Source organism: Etheostoma cragini, chromosome 23 (assembly GCF_013103735.1).
Source record: "Etheostoma cragini isolate CJK2018 chromosome 23, CSU_Ecrag_1.0, whole genome shotgun sequence".
Classification (NCBI taxonomy): Eukaryota; Metazoa; Chordata; class Actinopteri; order Perciformes; family Percidae; genus Etheostoma; species Etheostoma cragini.
The window spans coordinates 18655643-18677732 of NC_048429.1; the positions used below are offsets into that span (position 1 = coordinate 18655643).

General features: G+C 39.1%; 1 protein-coding gene across 1 annotated transcript in view; it reads left to right on the top strand.

Moving 5' to 3' along the window:
* Positions 1-5118: 5118 nt before the first annotated feature.
* The window catches only part of rint1 (RAD50 interactor 1), a 22328-nt gene continuing 5356 nt past the window's right edge, over positions 5119-22090 (top strand). The window contains exons 1-12 of the mRNA XM_034863915.1: positions 5119-5352; positions 6514-6639; positions 7364-7479; positions 7843-8016; positions 8140-8280; positions 11920-12109; positions 12540-12650; positions 13864-14089; positions 15249-15386; positions 17001-17095; positions 17523-17627; positions 19282-19502. Coding sequence (XP_034719806.1) covers positions 5119-5352; positions 6514-6639; positions 7364-7479; positions 7843-8016; positions 8140-8280; positions 11920-12109; positions 12540-12650; positions 13864-14089; positions 15249-15386; positions 17001-17095; positions 17523-17627; positions 19282-19502 — 1877 coding nt within the window. The remainder of the gene's footprint in view (positions 5353-6513; positions 6640-7363; positions 7480-7842; positions 8017-8139; positions 8281-11919; positions 12110-12539; positions 12651-13863; positions 14090-15248; positions 15387-17000; positions 17096-17522; positions 17628-19281; positions 19503-22090) is intronic.

Consider the following 22090-nt stretch of genomic DNA (forward strand, 5'->3'; position numbering starts at 1 on the left):
CTGCACTCAAGTAGATTTTTCTGATATTTTTACTTTAATAGTTTTTGTGTCAACTTTTTACTGGTACTCCCTACATTTTAAGACAAAGACTTTCTACTCCTTACATTTTACAAAATTGGCTCATTACTTTAGTTTTGTAGAAGAAGTTGTTGTGTCAGAAAATAGCGCGGACACGTGCCTCACACCGCGAGTGGGTGTTGCCACACAGAGAATAAAATAAGAGAAAAGAAAAAGAGACTAGCTGTCCCGTTGGAGGATAATCTGTTGAGGATGTGTGTGTGAGTTCTTTCAAATTTAAAGTAAGTTAGCTAGTGATTATGTTGTTTGTGTTCTTCTGTTAGCCAGGTTGCACGTTGCTTGATTGTAATAAAGCATCGAAGAGAGAAGTTGTCACTGTCTGTGTTTTAACAGACATACCTGGAGCCAAGTTGGAAACCAGAATTAGCTTTAAATACAGTCCTAAACTAGTCTTCACTCACATGTTTCAAATAATGTCACTGGAGTTACCGTTATTATTGTTTCATCATTACCTCATTCAATTTAATTGGACTGGACTATACTGTACGTTGCACTTGACGCACCACTAAGACAACTCGACAGATTCGGCGGTATTCTGCATTCATTTGCGTCAAATCAGTGCAGCTTGATGGCGCTAAGGTTAGCACAAAGTAGTATGGACGGCGACATGATTGAAAATTAAGAAAACAGAGATTGGGCAGACGAGCAGAAAGACATTCCCAGTCATCCTTGGCCTTATCTGAGAGAGATGTTTGAGATAGTAGGCATCAAGAATGACTCCTGGTCAATGTTCTGGGGAACTAATATCTGTTTACTAATTCATATTTTAACCTTTGTTTTCTTTATAGAAACCATATCTGAGCCCACACACATACATGTAGATTCCTTTAAATGTTAAGTTAAAGATTAAAAAAGAGAAACTGGATCTGTGAATTCTCACAGAACAACAACTGCATTCATGTCTTGCTGCTAAGTCAGAATCTTATTAGCCTAGAGTCCTAGTCTCTGTCACAGTAATCATATATGGGATGTTTTAGGCCCATTGGCATACATCAATTTAAAATGTAGGTAATGGTTAATAAAGATCCTTTTTCCCATGTCCACTGTAGATTCTCAGCGTGCTCTCTAGTAACATCTGTCTGGTCCAGGTAGCTTTGTCATTCACAAGTCTACTTTTACGTATACATATAACACAAGTATCTGTACTTCTACTTAAGTACAGGAAGTGAGTACTTTTGCTGCCTCTGGCAAGTAGACATGGCAGACATTTATTCCTGGTGCCTTTCTGTGTGGAGTTTTCTCCGTGTTTGCATGGGTTTCCTCTGGGTCCTGAGGTCACCTCACACAACAAAGATGTCCATGCTATGTATCTCCTGCCATAGCCCTTGACGTAGATACTGGCATTTACAACTGGACTTGGTCCCCTGGCGCCAGAACATGGCAACCCTCTGCTCCTAATTAGTTAGGATGGGTTAGGATCAGACATATGCACACCTAGACATCCAAAGGGGCTTTAGCACCTGCCCTTTTTTTTCTGGATCTATGTTTTTTTTATTTTTTATTATTAATATATATCTAGGTGAGTGGTGATGAACAACAGACTAAGCAGCCACCGCTTCAAGTTTACAACTAATTTCCCCAGCACTTTTGTAATATTTGTACTTTTAATAATGAATTTCACCAGTATCCGACTCGGGGTAGTTGTCTCAATTGTCCTTCCCACTCTAGCACGACTCAAACACACTTTAGTGTATTATACAGAGGGTCAGAAATATGGAACAGTCTTCCCACATCACTCATTGAGGTTTCTAAAGAACAGTTTAAACAGATAGTAAAATTGGCGCTCCTAAGTTGTCTAAATCTTTCATATGGGTTTGTGGTCTTTATTTATATCCCTTTTTTTTTACATAATAATACATACATGTATTTGAATTGATTAACATAAATGTTTCTATTAAGATTGCCACTTACTAAGCCCCTTGAAAGTTTTTCAGCAATTATCCATCACATCTTTTTGCGAAACACTGTTATAACACTGTTTTAATGTTTTTGTTGTGAAAATAAAATAAATCAAGTCACATCAAATCAAAAGACAAAACTAAAAAGTTGCAATCTCAAGGCACTGGCTGCTTAATCTTTTGTTCATCATCACTCACCTCTGAATAGATTTAAGGAGAGATGATGGTGGTTGAAGTATTTTAGAAGTCTTCCTGAAGGAATTTGAACTTTGAGCTTCATTTGTTACACATATGATGTCACCCACCCCCCCAACACTGTCCAAATCTCTATCGTTTGTGCTATGTTTGTGCTGATTTGTGGCGTTAAAAGAAACATTTGTGCTACATCAGTTTTTACGTTATAAGGCTTTGGATTGGATTTGGACATAAATGGGGGGCTGGGGGACGTCACACATGTTACAAATAAAGCCTGATAACGTAAAAACCGAAGTAGCACAAATGTTTCTTTTAAAGGAATAAATCATCACAAATGTAGCTTCACGCAGGTCTGCCTGTCTCTCTCTGTGTGTCTGTGTGTCAGCACACAGAGAGAGAGAGAGAGAGAGAGAGAGAGAGAGAGAGAGAGAGAGAGAGATATTGAGAGTCTCATGAGCTGATATTTTGATTTTTAAATTCAAGAAATACATTTATTTGACAGGGAAGCTGTGTACAAACAGGAATAAATATAGGCTAAAAAAACATGCATCCAGAAAAAAGGGAACTTTCTAATGAGGAAGAAAAAAGGCAGGTGTTCAAGCCCCTTTTGATGTGTGCAATGTGTTCAATGTGTGCATGTGCCTGACAGTTGCAATGATGCTCCAAAGACGCAGGCAGATGTTGCCCCATCAGAGCAGACTGTGCTTTAGAGGAGAGGGGGTCTTAGTGCTAAAAAGAAGCCTTTCAGACAGAGGGTCAATACAGGTGCTGCAACAATAGATACATTGAGAAAAACATTGTGTATTTTGACGTCAAAGCATGTGAACATTTTCTAGTAGACCCCCAAAGGGAAAATATAAACCTGAAAACGTCCATTATATGTACTAAAACAGCTCAGCCTTTGTATAAAGGAAGCTGACAAGGGACCGAGCGGAGGTAAAACAAGAAATGTGAGTTCCATAGCAACGGTGTCTGTCCCCAGACTCAAATCAATAAAATAAAATAAAAAAATAACCTAAGATAACCGGCATTGTTGTCCCACTTGCCGATCCCTCTTCATTTTCTTCCTCTAGCATGTGCAATCCAACTTTGTTTCTTTTTCTTCTTTTTCCTCTGACTGTAATCCTCCCAGTATCTCCATTCATCGCTCCATCAAAGCAGGTCAAAACTATATGTAAATATGCATTTCACGATTTAGTGAAAATAAGGGTTCTTTGTAGTTTAATCTCCCTTAGATCTCTCACTGCTTTGCCTTGTTTTCTGCTTCAATAAATACTGTACAAACAGAGTTATGGAAATACTTTTTAAAGCATGGTTTATCAGCTTTTCCTCTGAGAGTGCAGGCATTCTACTATAATTAAATATGAATTGATGTGACACTGGGATTAGCTGAGGTGTTGGACAGAGGCCTGCACCAACCAACCAACAGACATTGCCATCCCAGAAACTCATCTCATTGCTTGTGATGATTCTCCTACTGAGCATGCTCTTATCCCTTTCCTGAAGAAGACATACTTTATCAAGTATAATTCTATTTATTTCTTGATAGTACAAACATAGTAACTAAACATAGACTAAAATAGTGTGTGAATGTGTACTTCCTATACCAGATACTCACCTGCAGTAGTTATGTTATCTTTGGGCTTTTACATTCTTATTCTTATCACAAAATACAGAGGTTTTAGTTGGTAATAATGAGAATAAAAATGTGTTATACAAAATATGAAAGTATCTTGTTCTAATGAAAATAAGATGTTTAAAATGAGAATACTTTCTGTCATTAAGAGAAACTGAGCAGGTTTGTCTGGGGCAGTTTCACTCAATGAAAGTTTGAGTGATGACTAAGCTGCAGATCCACGTGAGTCTGCATCACGTTTGTGCAGATTGTTTTTGCACGTTGCAGATTGTCTCGTTTTGTCAGTTTCAGACTGACCTATGGAGTAACAGGGTGACTGCTGCATGCCCACAGGCTGGCATCCTCACAGGCTTTGGCCTTTCACTCCATTTTTACGGCACAAGAACTTCTCCTGTGACGACCGACCGGAGACTGAACCTACCCCATTAAAACACATTTGTTCATTAGACTTTTTTTTCTTTCTGAGAAACTACACATCATATTGTTACACTTTGTATAATCGTATTAGCAGCACTGTCATTTATACATATCATGCTAAAGTTGAGCAACTTTTTCTTTGAGCAAATTTTTAATGAAATTCCTTAAAGATGTGAAAAATGTCAATTTTTCAAAAACGGCAATAAATTTGACATTTTTGTCTCTATTTGACACTTTTTTGTTTTGTTTTCACTAACACCACTTTACTATCACTAGTTTTACGCTACTTTTTGGAATTTGAGGTCAATAACCCTCATTTGTATAGAATTATACGTAATATTTTACTTAAAAAAGCATAAATTATTATTTTGACTAATAGTTAAGATCAGAAGAATGTACAAATGAGTTTAATCAGGAATGAATGTGATCAATTGTATTTGCAAAGAGCGTTGTAAGGAATGCAATCTATTTTTTTTTGTGGTAATTTGGTTAAAAAGAAATCCATATTTCAGATATAGACATTTTTTAAAGGGGTCAAATTTGACCCGAGGACAACAGGACTGTCTATGGATACGTGTCTTCTGTGACGTGTATTCACTCTCTGCTGTCTACGGGCAATGCTAATGTGCGCTTGTTATAATCCTCAGTGTGTCCCGTATAACGTGTGGTGTAACAAGCCTGCAAGAAGTTGCAGTAGACAGAGTAAGCAAGACTTCAATCAAGTTGTCTTTATTTGAGATCACACATAAACAAAGATTACATAAAAACTTGGGCATACACTGTCACTAACTCAAGAAAGAAAGCGTAGCCGACCACGGGTCACGCAAAAACAATAAACGAGCGCACCCTCTTTTACCATCCTAGCAAGTTTGTTGACACGGCACTAGAGAAAAGATGGCGGCGCCCACAGCAGTGGAGCAAAAGATGACCAAACGGACAGATACTTTGTTAAAACCTGTTTCCACAACCAGCCAAGCTGGCAAATCTTTTTCGGCAGATTCGGGGACAGGACAGGACTATTTAGTAGATTTCCTAGAGAAAGAGCTTGGCAGCGACCTGAAATCCCTGAAAAATGTTGGCGAGCTGCTGGAAAAGCTAAGAGAGGAAAACAACATACTGGAGGAACAGGTGAATCTGAAAGAAAACACACATACACATCTGATAGGTCTCGTTCTTTATCCCGGTGTGTATTAATACTGAAGCTCAAAAACGACAGAGAACTTTAAGAAGGAGTAAACTCGCCAAGAAATGCTTTACTGTAACTTGGGATTGTTTCAGAAAAAAACATTCTACTAACGATGTAGGCCTGGGGTGTGTGTTTTGCTGGTGAAAGTATAAGGATGTATGTGGTGACTACACATTTGATCCACAAAATTAAGTTGTGTGTGTGCGAAGTTGTGCTCAGCTACGCCAAGCAACAGTTGAGAGCACAATGACCAGGGCTGCAACTATCTATTATTTTCATTGTTTATTCATCTGTTGATTGTTTTCTCGATTTACCGATTAGTTGTTTGGTCTATGTCTCGTTTTGTCCACAAATCAAAGACATTCTGTTTACAGAGGAGAGAAGAAACTAGAAAATGTTCACAAGCTATAATCAAAGAATTTTTATCTTTTTCCTTAAAAAGTTACTCAAACCAACTAATCGATTATCAAAATGTGTGCAGATTAATTTAAAAGTTAATTGACAACTAATCGATTTGGAGTTCTACACAGGACGTTATTCAGTATTCCCTGTAGTCCCTGAAGTTGCTCGTTAGGGATAATCATTAGAAAAAAAATCATATAAGATGTGCAATAAACAACAAGCTCGACTCAGCCAATTCTTAGGAGCCCAGCTGCCTTTGTCTTTATTTTTGGGCCAAAGACTTGTAGCCTCACATAATGTCAATCTTTGTCAGAAGTGAGATGATAATGACAACTGACGGTGGTCAGATGAGCAGTCCATCTTTTATAGTGCAAACACTTAAGGTGCTCGTCCTTTCAACGTACAGCCATCGCAGGTTTCCTTAAAAAAAAAAATTGTAAACTGTGTTGCATACTGAAAAATCCTCTACCACGCCTTCAGACCCCTTCCCTTCCAGATCCAGCTCACTGAATTTTTGTGATACCATCTGATATTGGGCATCTGCAAAAGTTGAATGCTCTCGATAATAAGGAAGGTCTGCATAAAGTTCTGCATAAAGAATAATTACAACTTCAGTTTGCAGCTGAACACAAGACTTGTGCAATCTATGTCCATTACTGTGTCAATTATGAGCAGTGACTCTTATCATTTTTGTCATTCAGGTTCTGACTGTATCCAGTTCTGTGCCTCCTAAAGTTTCTGCAGCTCTGTCTGCTGCTGAGGAGGCTATATGTTCCCTGGAGGGCCTACTGCAGAGAGAGCAACTTATCTCCAACATGCTGCAGCAGGTAGAGCTTCCACTAAGAGAATTCTAGGCTAAATATTGACTTGAATAAACAAACAAGACAGCAGTGTGTGTTGTCACGACTGAAAATAGAGTTTCTATATTCTATATTAGTCTGTTACAAATCATCTCAACTTATTCTAACTATTTTCACAAGTTGTATTCAAGTCCCTTTTATAAGTTGACTTGGTTTGGGGTCAATACAATTGTTTTAGTTCACTGCTGATACCCAAGTGCACATATATGTAACATTATTCAGTACTTTCTTTGCTGAGTATGAGTACCTTTTTCTTCATAAAATTAATAAAATTCTTTTTTCCCCATTGGACAAAGTTGAGCCTGAATGTTAATTATTAACCTTGTAAATAGAAGTCTGAAAGAATATATAATATACATACAGTATCCACTTGGGCTGCACAGTATATATATATATATATATATATATATTTTTTTTTTCAAATTTCAACTGACGCAATAAACACATCGCAAAAGACTGTGACATATCGCGAAAGGCACACCAAGATTCTTTGTGTTACTTGAAAGAAAATATCAGCAGTAGAAGAACTGTCATTCTTGCAAGATGATGAAGAGATAGACAGAGAGAGATGAAGGAAGCAGTATTCCAGACTCCGCTTGTGACATATAATTTAAAGTCTTTTTCTCTTACGGGGTACCATTCTCTGAGGTATAAGCACTTGTTTGTCTTAATTAATTATTCCATTTTGTAGCACCTACAGGGGGCCCAGCCTTGGATGGATAATCTTGGCCAGACGCTTAACCAAGTCGACACTATAGAGAGACACGTGAAATACCTACGGTGCCTTCAACATATAGAGGAACTTAGGTACTGTAAACAAGGATAAAGTGATGAAGATACAGATTATTTTTCTAAGACAGATGTTTGAGAAGAAATACATAAATGGACACTGTAATGGAAGGAATAAAGAACCCTTAAAGGAAAGCACAAGTTGGCTGCTGTGTCTAGGGCATGAAATATAATATTAGGGGTTCCAAATTTGAATGGGCACAGGTAGTCAAATCTACATTGACTCTTAAGTGTTGAAATCATGCTATAATAGTCATGCTGACTGTGTGCTGTAATATATGTTTGACATCCAAGTCATACTTTTAGAAGAGACACAATGCACCAGTCTGTGTCCTGCAGGCTGACAGAAGCAGAGATGTATGATGTTTTGTGTTTCGGCAGTGCTGCAGTCCAACAGTGTCTAATGACCAGCAGTGTCTGGGAGGCCATAAGGGCAGTAGACAGCATGGCGGCACTGGCCGCTGGACTAAACCAGTCTGGATGTTCTCACCTCAAGGACTTCCTCCGAGAAACACTTCACTTCTGGCACAAGATCATCAAGGACCGACTGGCCAGGTAAACCCCGCCCCCTGGACCTTCATGTCTAAATGTGGCCAAGCACAGTGATGCAAAGGTATCACTGTATCATCATTCTTTATTAAATAATAAGCTAAATTGTCCTCTCCAATTCTTTCATAGTGATTTCGAGAAAGTATTGACACAACTTCACTGGCCGATCATCTCCCCTCCTACTCAGTCGCTGACGCCTACTGCCAACGCTCAGGAGATCAACAGCCAGCTGGAGCTGCTTGTCACACAGCTGCTCGCCCTGCAGACCTCGTATCCTTTCAGTTTGGGTTTTCTACACACCTGTTCTCTTTACACATCTGTCGTTTATTACTATGATAACCTTCATTCTATACACAAACCCCGCCTCCTACATAATGTATTCCAATACAACTCATTTGCATTGGCTAATAGGCTTTGAAGGAAACACCACCTGGATTATGGTCTTCTAACAGCACGGCTCTAGTGATGTCAATGTCTGTTGGTTGGTCCACCACTTTGGTTCAATATCTCGACAAATAATGGATGGAATTGAATAACATTTTTAAAATCATTCATATTTCGTGAATCCTACTACTATTGATGATCCCTTGACTTTTCACCTTGTGCAGCAGTTTAAAATGATTAGCTATTTTAATTTTCACATCCGCCAGATGAGTTTGTGTAGGAAGAAGGTTGTGTCCCAATTACTAACCAATGATCCGCTGACTTTTTATAGAGTACCACCAGCAGGTTGACATTTTTGGTTCATTTTAAAATGGTTATGCACGTATTGAACAGCACAGAATAAAGGTAGATCAGCCATTCCAGCATCCTCAGTCAAAGCACTTCAAATCATTAATGAACTTTTCCACCATGCCCTATCAAACAATGTTAACAACAGTGACAAATAGCTTATGTATCTGCCCCATAATTCGGATCCACTCCAAAATTGAATGGCTTCTTCCTTGGCCCTTCCACAAAGTTGAATTGAAATCAGGCCAGCAATGATTTCCGTAATCCTGCTGGCAGACAAAAAACAAACACGCTGAACTGAAAATGTCACGGAGCCCCGGAGGTGACATGGAGGAAAAAATAAAACATGTACTGTGGTCAAACACAAGATCTTGACTTTGTTTTCCAATGTCTCCAGTTTCATTTGCGAGATCTCAACTTTTGTTGTGAGATATCGAGTTGTATCTGCAAGATCTCGGAAATCAAACCAACAAAAAGGCTAACCTAGCTAACTAGTAGCATGCCAGCTATTATCTAGCTGGCTAGTAGCACAACATAATTACATCTTCTTGGTTGTCTAAATACATTCGTTTATTTTGATAAGTATTACTAATTAATACATGCCAAAGTGAAGGGTTGTAATGAACATTGTTGTTGACTGTTTATGTCAATAGCGCTAGTTTGTGTTGTCGTAGCAACATGCCCGTTCATGAGCTTCTCTCTCGTGTCTTGTTATTCTTCTTATTTGGTACATTTTTTTTTCGTTGTTCCTAATTGTTTACATAGATGTATTTAGACAACCAAGGAAATGTAATAATGTCATGCTACTAACTAGATACTTGCTAGCTACACTGACGAAAATAAGTATTTGAACACCCTGCTATTTTGCAAGTTCTCCCACTTAGAAATCAGGGAGGGGTCGAAATTGTCATCGTAGGTGCATGTCCACTGTGAGAGACATAATCTAAAAAAAATAATCCAGAAATCACAATGTATGATTTTTTAAAACTATTTATTTGTATGATACAGCTTCAAATTAGTATTTGAACACCTGTCTATCAGCTAAAATTCTGACCCTCAAAGACCTGTTAGTCTGCCTTCAAAATGTCCACATCCACTCCATTTATTATCCTAAATTAGATGCACCTGTTTGAGGTTGTTAGCTGCATAAAGACACCTGTCCACCCCATACAATCAGTAAGAATCCAACTACTAACATGGCCAAGACCAAAGAGCTGTCCAAAGACACTAGAGACTAAATTGTACACCTCCACAAGGCTGGAAAGGGCTACTGGGAAAGTGCCAAGCAGCTTGGTGAAAAAAGGTCCACTGTTGGAGCAATCATTAGAAAATGGAAGAAGCTAAACATGACTGTCAATCTCCCTCGGACTAGGGCTCCATGCAAGATCTCACCTTGTGGGGTCTCAATGATCCTAAGAAAGGTGAGAAATCAGCCCAGAACTACACTGGAGGAGCTGGTCTATGACCTGAAAAGAGCTGGGACCACCGTTTCCAAGGTTACTGTTGGTAATACACTAAGACGTCACGGTTTGAAATCATGCATGGCACGGAAGGTTCCCCTGCTTAAACCAGCACATGTCAGGGCCCGTCTTAAGTTTGCCAATGACCTTTTGGATCATCCAGAGGAGTCATGGGAGAAAGTCATGTGGTCAGACAAGACCAAAATAGAACTTTTGGTCATAATTCCACTAACCGTGTTTGGAGGAAGAAGAATGATCAGTACCATCCCAAGAACACCATCCCTACTGTGAAGCACGGGGGTGGTACCATCATGCTTTAGGGATGTTTTTCTGCACATGGGACTGGGCGACTTCACTGTATTATGGAGAGGATGACCGGGGCCATGTATTGCAAGATTTTGGGGAACAACCTCCTTCCCTCAGTTAGAGCATTGAAGATGGGTTGAGGCTGGGTCTTCCAACATGACAATGACCCGAAGCACACAGCCAGGATAACCTAGGAGTGGCTCTGTAAGAAGCATATCAAGGTTCTGGCGTGGCTTAGCCAGTCTCCAGATCTAAACCCAATAGAGAATCTTTGGAGGGAGCTCAAACTCTGTGTTTCTCAGCGACAGCCCAGAAACCTGACTGATCTAGAGAAGATCTGTGTGGAGGAGTGGGCCAGAATCCCTTCTGCAGTGTGTCAAACCTGATGAAAAACTGCATGAAACGTTTGACCTCTGGAATTGCAAACAAAGGCTACTGTACCAAATATTAACATTGATTTTCTCAGGTGTTCAAATACTTATTTTTAGCCGTATCATACAAATAAATACTTTTTTTTTTGTGATTAGGTCTCTCACAGTGGACATGCACCTACGATGACAATTTCAGACCCTTCCATGATTTCTAAGTGGGAGAAATTGCAAAATAGCAGGGTGTTCAAATACCTATTTTCCTCACTGTAGCTACTAAGGTTAGCTTGCAGTCATTGACAACAACAATCAACAACAATGTTGGTTATAACACTTCACTTTGGCATGCAAATAAACAATGGATGTATTTAGACAACCAAGAAGATGTAATCATGTCACACTACTTGCTAGCTAGGTTAGGTTTTGTTTGTTGGATTTGCGAGATCTCGCAATGAATGAAGGAAATTCAAGATATCACAAATAAAACTCGAGATCTTGCAAAACAAAGTTGAGATCTCGCAATGAAACTGGAGATATCAAAAATAAAACTCTCCCAAGTACATGTATACATTTTTTGAAAATATTTTATTGTTTTTTTTCCTCCAGGTCACTTCCAGGGCTTCATAAAATATAACCTCCTTGGTGGTGGTAAAAAAAACAACATAAATTTACTCCTAATATGCTAAAATTGTGATTAGATAAATATCTAAATTGCTATCCGTCCATATGCTAAAATCATTAATACATGCAAATAATGCATGTACTTTGGATAAAAATGCTATATAAATGTTATAATTACAGCTAAGTGTTTTTGAATAAAGATTACCTGAAAAAATAGCTAACATATATAGTATAAAAGGTCCAATGTGTACTTATCCTTGATGTATGCATCTTACATCTTAAAAAGCACAAGTGCCATCACTGTGTTTGTGAACAAAATGATTACACGGGATAGACAGTAGAGGATGACAGGGAATTACATTAAACCGGGTTTGGAACACTGCAGGTGCTCCAGTGTTTGGTTTCTTTAACTTCCCTGTCAGTGATGACCTCATATCCCAGAGGGCTTTGGCTTCGTGTCAAGCTGTACCTACTATCCAGCCTGCTTCTTCAGCCACACCTCTGTCCCAAGATCCCCCCCTCTGTCTGCCCATCCAGATTATGCTGCTACCACTCAGCAGGAGGTTCCGATACCACTTCTACGGAAATCGACAGACCAACTCCCTCAGCAAGGTCTCTCACACACAGAATGTTTCTGTGTTTTTCTTTCAGCACCATTCACACTTCATTTAAGCAGTGGTTGGTCAGCTGTGTGGAGGTGGGGCTAAGGTTTCAACTTTGCTCTTTACTCTCTCTACAGTCTGTGAAATATGTGATTCCTGTATTTAAATGACCTTTTCCCTCTCTTTATGACGGATGTCCAGAATATTTCTTTGGGCATAACCTGACCTTTTTGAGTTCTTAGACACACACTCTCAGCAACAACCTTTATTGTTTGGACCCTATACTGACCCTCTGTAATCTTTACTTCTACAAGGACAGACAACTGGATCAGTGACAGAGACCAGTTGTCTACACAGAAAATTAAAGTAGAAAGTTGTCATAAGCCAAAAAATGTAAGTCTTTACAAAAACTCAAACTCCTCTGTCTGTGCCTTTTTTAGCCAGAATGGTACCTCACACAGGTTCTGATGTGGATGGAGAACAGCTCAACCTTCATGGAGGAAAAGATCCAACCTATCCTGGACCGAGCTGGAGCCACCATCAGTGCCATGGTATGTTGTTTTATAATCAGAATCAGAATTAGAATCAGCTTTATTTGCCAGGTATGAGGACCCATTCGAGGAATTTTTCTTTGGAGCATCATTACTCACACTGTGCTTACACATACAAAACAACCAAAACAAAAATATACACACTAATATATACACAATATCCTAATACTCTAAACAGATACAATATAGAGGCATGAGTGCAATGAAGAGGTCAATAAAATTATTTAAATGTGGAGCATAGTGCAAATGATACTGGGATAAATAGTATTCTTATTATATTACAATATGAACAGTATGAACATATGAACAGTTCTGAAATAGGAAATGAGAATGATGAATAAATAAAAATAATAAGTGAGAATGGGAATGATGAATAATACTAAATAAGTGAAATAATAAGTGGAACCAGTAAACAGGTGCTGTAGAGACACTGTTACTGAGTTATTGACCTGAATTGAACCTGACACTGTGGGTCAGAATTCAGCTGTTCATCAGAGAGATGGCTTGTGGGTAGAAATTGTTCCTGAGTCTGTTCGTTTTGGCGTACAGTGCTCTGTAGCGCCTACCAGAGGGGAGAAGATTGAACAGGTTGGAACTTTTCAAAACCTACAGAAAAAACTGTTCAGCTCGTCAGCCAGTTGTTGAAGACCAGCAGTGTTGGGGGATGGTGTCCCGTAGTTTATGAGTGTCTGCAGGCCTCTCCACACTGACCAAGGATTGCTGTTTGTAAAGCTGTTTTCCAGCTTATTAGCATAGCTCCTCTTAGCTGCTTTGATTTCCTTGGTCAGTGTGTTCCTGGCCTGGTTATACAGGACTCTGTCCCCACTTCTGAAGGCCTCCTTTTTTGACTGACGGAGCTGCCTGAGTCTTGTTGTGAACCAGGGTTTTTGGCTGTTTTATGTGCAGAAGGTTTTAGTCGGCACACGTACGTCCTCACAAAAGCTGATGTAAGATGTCACAGTGTCAGTTAGTTCAGTCCAGATCAGTGGCTGCAGCCTCGAAAACACTCCAATCAGGACAGTCAAACCAGGCCTGTAAATCCAGCTTTGACTTGTTGGTCCATCTTTTCACCCTCTTTACAAGAGGTTTAACAGATTTTAGTTTCTGTCTCTATAACAGGCTCTTTTGGATTGCTTTGATCTCCTCTGGTTAAGTGTATTCCAAACAGGTATTTCTTTCAATCTGGCACAATAAGTGTTGTTTGTGCGAGCAGGTGGAGCTGTGTCGAGGCCTGCTGTCTCTTGTCCAGGAGAAGGTCGCCAGTGATGCTTCTAGGCTGCTGTACGACGATGTGCTGTTCTGTCACTTGGTGGAGGAGGTGCTACAATTTGAGAAAGAGCTGCGAAGCAACCAGTCATACCCAGCAGTGCTGCCCGGTCTACTTCACCTTCTGCTTGAAGACGCAATCCTCCAGAAGTGGCTCACTGTGGAAAAGAAGAGTAAGTATGAGGACACCGGAACAGTGTTATCCTACACCTGTCATTGCATCAGTGTGATTAATATTATAAAGGCAAAACCTATTCTATGATTATACAATCAGTTTATTATTAGAATGCAATTTATGTTTGTATTAAAATGAGCCCTTGCAACACTCCAAAGTCAGTGGCAATGTTCAGAGCACCTTCCAGAGCATGCAGTCAAGTTTCATCACCTTGTAGCTGAAAGGCAGTGGCTTGGCAACCTTCCTTCTACCGATGACAATGTAGTTATGATAATCTGTGTTGAAAAAGTGCATGGTTGTGCCTCTGGGTTCACTGGAAAACAACATTAGGCAATGCATATTGCTTGGAATTTTATAGTTCTATATCCACATTTTATGTCACATTACCAGCACGGGGTGTAGAATTTTGAGAATGTGACTCTGGAAATTGACATGACGTGATACGCGTGATCCCCTCTGTTGGAACTACAAAAACACTTGTACAGTTGTGTAACAGAGAGGAAGTACTTCCCAAACAAAAGATGATGCTGCATCTAATATTTATCAGATAGTTGGCTTTTCTCTTGCCTTTTCTTTACATACTGAAAAAAAAAAAAATTCAGGGATCAACATAAGAAGTTTCATAAATATTGTGCATAACTTTTGTAGACACACTCCACTGTCATCTGTGGTTTTTATCACTTTTATTTTCATGCAAGTTTTGGGGCTGGTTGTGTTTTCCCGATTTGATTCCCATTTACAAGGTTCTGATTTGATTGGATTTCTGTCTTGATACCAATTAGGTTAGAGACGTTTCAGTTACAATACTAATTTTGGTCCGAGGTTTCTCCCTAAAAGGAAGTTTTCCTCACCACTCAAGGTTTCTGCCTAAAAAGGAGTTGTTCCTGTCCAATGTCGTACTAAATTGTTGCTCTTAGGGGAATTTTGGGAATTGTTGGGTTTTTGTAAATTATAGTGTGTGGTCTAGACCTACTCTATCTGTAAAGTGCTCTGAGATAACTCTTGTTATGATTTGATACTATAAATAAAATTGAATTGAATTGAATGATACATTAAATACTTAAAACATGTTAATACATGCGTTCCTCACGGCCTTTGTATGTTTGCTCAAGAACATTGAAGGAGCATGGTAACCCTGTATTCCTGTGTATGTACAGTGGCAGTGGAGAAGATGGATGCCATGCTGTCGGCCGAGGGAGCTTGGAGCTCCCAGTACAAAGATATCAGTGATATGGACGAGCTGAAAGCTCCAGATTGTGCTGAGACCTTCATGACTCTTCTGCAGGTCATCACTGGTAAGACTACTCATTTTAGCTTGTTTAGAGGTCTTTTCACAACTGAAAGTCCAAATGAGGTCCGGACCAAGGTTAATATTTTTGTTACATTGTATACACATGATCTGGTTAGTTGCCGTTATGCAAGCGCATTAAATAACTATACATGACATAACTACTTCACATATTTTAAACATTGTTTTGTTGCATTGTTGATAAGCAAGACATGGCAACTTTACTTGGGTTTTATGAAGCATTTGTTCAGAGAAAAACTGAAAACTACACTGTACATTAACTACCGCTTTACAAGTTAACTGCTGATTTATTCTCCGCTCTAATAGCCGACAGCTGTCTGCTCTGAGCACCTTCACCGTCTCTCTCTCTCTCTCTCTCTCTCTCTCTCTCACTACCTACACAATAAGGACTGAGCTATTCCTTAAAGAAGCTATGCTTCTCTTATAACACAACTTGCTGTATTTACTGCCCAAAAAAGGCTTTTACACTTTAAGGCTCTGACACCAACCCGATTATTGACCACCGGACAGTCTAGTGAGGTCGGTGACTCGAGTCTGATCGATGTGTTCCATGCCGTCGGCATCTATTTTGGCCAATTTGACGTGTTGAATCTGCCAGTGGGCAGTCAGATTCAATGACCAATCTGATTGGGTGGAAGCACAGCCGAAACACTGCTACATCGGCGCAGAGATCACACAGCACCTTAAACCCCCCAACTTCCATCAACATACTTGGTGTTAATGGCTGGCTATTTTTCCTACAGTACCAGCAACTACATGGGGGCATACACAACACATTTCAGGGACATACCTGCTAATTTCAGCAAGACAATGCTAACAGGGTGTCTTCGTAGTAAAAGAGTACGATACTAGACTGGTCTCCTGCAGTTCAGACCTTTCTCCCAGTGAAAACGTGTGCTACATTATGAAGTGACAACGGATATCCAGGAGTGTTAGCAACTGAAGTTGTGCATTAAGCAAGAACAGGAAAGAATTCCACCTACAAAGCTTTACCAATAAGTGTCCTCAGTTCCCAAACGCTTATAGAGTAAAGGTGGTAAACATGCCGTAGTCCCAGTTTTTTGGGAAAATGTTGCAACCATCAAATTCAAAAATAGTGAATATTTGCTAAAACACAATAAGGTTTATCTGTTTGAACATTAAATATCTTGTCTTTAAGGTATATTCAATTGAATATACTGTAGGTGGAAAAGGATTTTCAAATCATTGTATTGATTTTATTTACATTTTACACAACATCCCAAGTTCATTGGAATTTACAGGGGTTTGCAGAACATATTTTTCCTATCCCATAAAACTTTGCATAGAACTTTTGTCATACTGTTTATATCCATTTTGCAAGCTCTCGGCCTTATTCTTCTCTGCCTTTTAGTGGCACATTGCTGTGTTTATTTCTCCCTTACCACCAGCAATTGAGTTGTGGAATAGTGTCAAGGCGTTGACAGGAAGGCGTATCATCTGCGGCTGTGCATGAGATACACACAAACGGGGACCCACTCATAACTACATTACTCCAAGAGCTCAAATACTTGACAGGGCACCTTAAAAGCACACAGGATAGTACTGTAAGCTGTTTCTTTTGTCATCCTGCTGTGCTTAGAGCGGTACCGGTCCTTGCCCTGTCCTTCTGCACAACTTAAGTTCTTGGGGCTACAGAGAGAACTGGTGGATGACTTCCGCATACGACTCACCCAGGTAATAATGACAGAGGCTGCTATAATGAATGAGGCTGCTACAATGAATTGTCCTCATAGTGGACCTCTGCTTAATGCTTGTTACCAACAATAATATTCAAACCAGGAAAAATATTTAATTAGGGGTCATCAACACCAGGATGAAACTTTCTATTCTTCCTGGCGTAAATGGGATTGTACACTTTTGTCTGCTTGTAAATTTACCTTGAAGTAGGTTGTGTATTGTAAGATGGGAGTAAATGGGTGTAAAGCTGTAAAGATCTTCGAAAAATATGTTATGTTGTGTCATGGTCTTCTATCCCTTGTCCTATTTTGTTCGGTGTTATAGTTTTGTCAAAATGTTTGTGCAATTTTTTAAGAACAAAAATCAATTAAAAGGTTTTGAAGAATGAAATGACTGAGGCAGATATCCGGTTATTCCTTTCCAGGTGATGAAGGAGGAGTCTCGCTGCCCGCTGGGTGCCCGGTATTGTGCCATCCTTAATGCTGTTAACTACATTTCCACAATTCTAGGAGACTGGGGAGACAATGTGGTGAGTGGGCTTTATTAAATGAATTTAGTCTATTCATCCGTTTGCAATCAGCAGGATGTTGCCATGGCTGGAGAATTTTCAATTTACTGTGAAGAATCTCAACTAAGTCCTGACCTACGGCCTCATTTATATTTATATATATATATTATGTGTGCAGAAAAAGGAGCTAGAAAGATGTGTAGGTCCCACGGAAAAGTTGGGATTAAACAATAACCTGTAGTTAGGGTTGTGTATCGTACACTTTTTTTCTGGGACGTTACCTGGAATTCGGTTCTGGTACTTTTTTTCTGTACCTCTGTAATAACAAAAAAGAAATTTCAGTTGTAAAAATAACTCCTAACCTATTTATTGTATACTAACTTTTTGTTATTTGTTTAGAACATTTTACACACAACATAAAACACCACCTTCTCCCCAACCTGTCTCTACAACTATTTAACAGACTAATTAGTAATTTGTAAGTAAGTTGTAATAGTGCTTATGAGCTTTTTATGCTGATAGCAACATATCAAGCTACAATAAGAAAACAACAACGCTATCAACACATCGCTATGACGATGCAGATGCAATTTGCCTTTTATTGTTCCTCTGGCACTGTTGCGAGACTCTTTTTTTTTTTTTAGGCATGTCTGGCTGTTTGAGCGCCTTCCTTTTACTCCAGAGGACGTCCCACTGCTTGTTCTAACCTTTGTAGACCATTTCCTTTGCAAGTTCCTGCTAATTAAATTCAGATAGTCTCTCGTCTCCTCTTTCGTCCACTTTCATCTGTCTTTGTTGACACCTAAAATACTGGGCAGAAATTAACTAAAACTTCTTTTTTGTTTTGTGCCGGGTTGCAACCATAAAATGCCATAAAACGTAATCGCAATTCATTATTTATTCAACAAATAACGTTTCTGTCAGCGTTTATTGCATAAGCCGTATATCGATCAAGATAAAGTCTGATGAGACCGAATGTATTTCCTTTGAGTCCATATTCATGAAATTCCATCAAATTTGAACTGGTCGAATAAGGAATTTTTCATTCGATATCACTTAATTTGGAAAAAAAACTTGTGGATGGAAACATAGCTTCTGTCAAGATGCAGAGACGTGCTTGCGCTTATATGGTCTCGGGTACCAAAATTTGGCATCGTTGATTTACAGTGAATCTGTCCTTGGTAGTACCAACGTTATTTGATCGTACCTAAAAAAGTACAGAGTTCAATACCCAACCCATCCTATAATACTAATATCTGACAAATCTGTATTTAATTAATTAATTAATTAATTGTGAAGTTATTGTAGTTTAGCAGAGCATCACCATATTGTAAAGTTCATCACTGAGTTTTAAACATTTAAAATAGAACTGGTTCAAATGATGCTGTCAAACAATAACTTCGTTTTATCATATCGTCAAAATCTTCACTGGTTGGGCACTGGGCAAACGTTTCAAATGCTGTACAGGAACTTTGCCGGAATAAAGTCAAGTCTGAAATTGGTTGAATTGTGATTTTAGAGGTTTTCTAATCAAACAATGAGTAAAGAATGTTGACGATTCAATACTTGTCACAGTTTTGAACCTTGGGCACGAGAAGTTTTATGTGAGACTATGCTGCACCGTGCTGCCAGCTGACAGTTTTAGTGTTTACCTCTTCCTTTATTCCTTCTTCAGTTTTTCCTGCAGCTGCAGCAGGCAGCAGTTTCACTTGGTGAGGAGGTAGTACTGGGAGGCCTAGGGGTGTTGGAGGTTGGTCGTCTGGCTTCTCTGGAGGGCTCTCTGTTCGAAGGTCTATTGGCGTTGCTGGATCGACTGAAAGGAGACATGCTGGGAAGACTGCTGGAATGGACCATGAGAGAAATCACAGAGAAAGTCAAACCATACGGCCAGGACAGGTGAGAGACAACAGTCTGTTGATGAGTACCATATTGTATTATATTTGATTACTTCTTACTATCAGGTCAGGACTGTCATATACTGCTGCAGTGGGTATGTTTTTTTGAGAATAAGAAATGGTTGCCCTGTAAACTTGTTGCCAACCATTGCAAAGCCAGGAGGTTTGTACCTCAGGCTTGGTTCTGCTTTTTATGTTTACCATTTTTTTGCTGGTGGGGACTCATTTTTATTTAGTTATTTATGTAAACATTACTGTAAATATGTCCGAATAAGCCAGAAGGGCTAGTTTTCATAGTAGTCCCGAGCCTTGTGTGGAGTTGGCAGCCAAAACTCAAGAAACCGTTTTTAAACAAAAGTCCTGATGTAAAAAAAGTGGTTCTAGAACTTTTTTTTTTTTACTCCTTTTGAAACATTCAGTTCCCACTGACTAGTGCAAAACATTTTAGAACAAAACGCCTATATAAAGACAACCAATACAGCACCACCAGAGTTGTGTATTCTGTTGTTGTTACTTAATAACAACAACAGAATACAGTGATACAGAAAATAGAAAAAAAGAAATAAAAAACAGAAATAAAAAAACGGCAAAATAACTGTCTTACAAACAAACCAGCAAAACCTTTATTATCCTTTATTCCTCTCCCTCCCCTTCTCCTGGAGCTCTTTTAAAGGTGCCCTGCCACATAAAACTGTTTTTATTGTTTTTGATACGTTAGGTCTATATGTGTGTGTGTTATGTGGTGAATGTGAATATGAACTGCTACCTCCTCTGTCAGCTCTAGCTACTGGAAAGAAATAAGAGGAGAAATCAGGCCAATCACAACAGCTGGTCAGTCTGATGTCATGTTGCCTGAGCTCATTACTATTCATGAGCAGTGTTGAGCCAATCAGAGTCAAGCAGCTTAGCTCGTTGAATAAAAATGAGAACTGACCCAGTCTTCCTGCAGGCTTTCTATACCACACTAGAATGGCTTGAAACAAGGTAACCAAGATACAGAGTAACTAGAATGGTAGAACAGACATCACTCCAAAGTAGTAAAATACATGTGGTAGGGTACCTTTAACTCAGCCTCCCCTAATTGGACCCTACCACCTTCATTGCTGAGTGAACGTGAGAAAGCAACAATAACGCTTTGTTTCTGAAAAATATCATTACAAGTATATAGATCAGTTAATGCTGATATTACTCATATATGTGCACGCACAACAATAGGCACCCCACATTCAATACAAATGTCATACACTGCAGAACAATATCTCATCTGTTGTTCTACATCTTAGGAGTGGCTGGCCCCTCAGGACCTAATCAGGCACACCTGCATGCACTCTCCTTGATTAGGGTGATTTACTCCCCACACCACAGGCAGAACCATAGCAAAATACTATGAACCCATAAACCAAACAGGCCTATGTCATAAGATAAAGTAGAAAATACCTAAAACATTCTACCTAAATTAAGGATTAAGCAGACACAAAACATTTTTCATTTTGGGAACAGGCTGGTGAAAAGGGAGAAAGGCAGCATATTCACAACAACCTTGCAGCTGAAAAACATTCAAATGCTACATTTCAAATGTTTAGAATCTATAAGTAAAGAAGGAATTCCCGCTAAAAGTACATTTTTCTCTTATGGGAGAATTTAGTTTTTCAATGGCTGTCTGTGCTTAGATCATTTCATCAGGGGGATGTTCTTGGTACCATTGTTGCTCACTTGTTCTGCCTTCTATAATTGTACTTCAAACCCAGCCAGACTTTGAGATCAGATGCAGGGTGTTGTAAATATACGTTCTTTATGTTTCTATTAATGCCTTTGAGTTTTTCAATTATAGTAATATTTTATCAGTAAATCTGACACTTCTGAGTCATTAGTTCTCATAGATTTCTGTAATATTTATATTTTAGCCAGTAAAAAAGGGTAGGGTGAGCCCTGGTAGTTTAACATTTTTGAATATTTGTTTTTTTCATATTTTTTCCCGTGACACAAAATTTCATGTGTATACTCAGAATGACTTGTAAATAGAACCAAGACTAAGGTTCTGGTTCAGACTCTTGCTGTTTGGAGGTTGTACTTCATGGTTGAATGCACTTATTGGAAGTTGCTTTGGATAAAAGTGTCAGCTAAATGATATGTAATGCAATGTAATATGTCTTATGAAACTGTTGAAATCCTTTATAAGGATTTAGACTGAAAAAATGATGGGACTTGTCTGTGGGCTCATTCTGCTATTTAGTTATCTGATGCTGCTATCTGGTGGACTCATTATGGCATTATGGAACATTTACATTTACCCTAACTTAACCACAGAGGGCAGAATCATTCCATTGGATTTTCCCAAAACACCAGATATGTTATCTTTTGTACAAGGAGAGTTTTTCTGTGTTTGGAACGTTTGTTTTTCCTCTATGCTCTTTGCATAGTTACTACTGCTTGTTTCGGGGCACTTGAGTGTAAATGTCCTGGAGTTGTGGTAATTCTTTCCAGTGATTTCCGCTGATGGAAATAAGAGTATATCCATCCATCCATCCATCCATCTTCGACCGCTTATCCGGTATCGGGTCGCGGGGGCAGCAGCTCCAGCAGGGGACC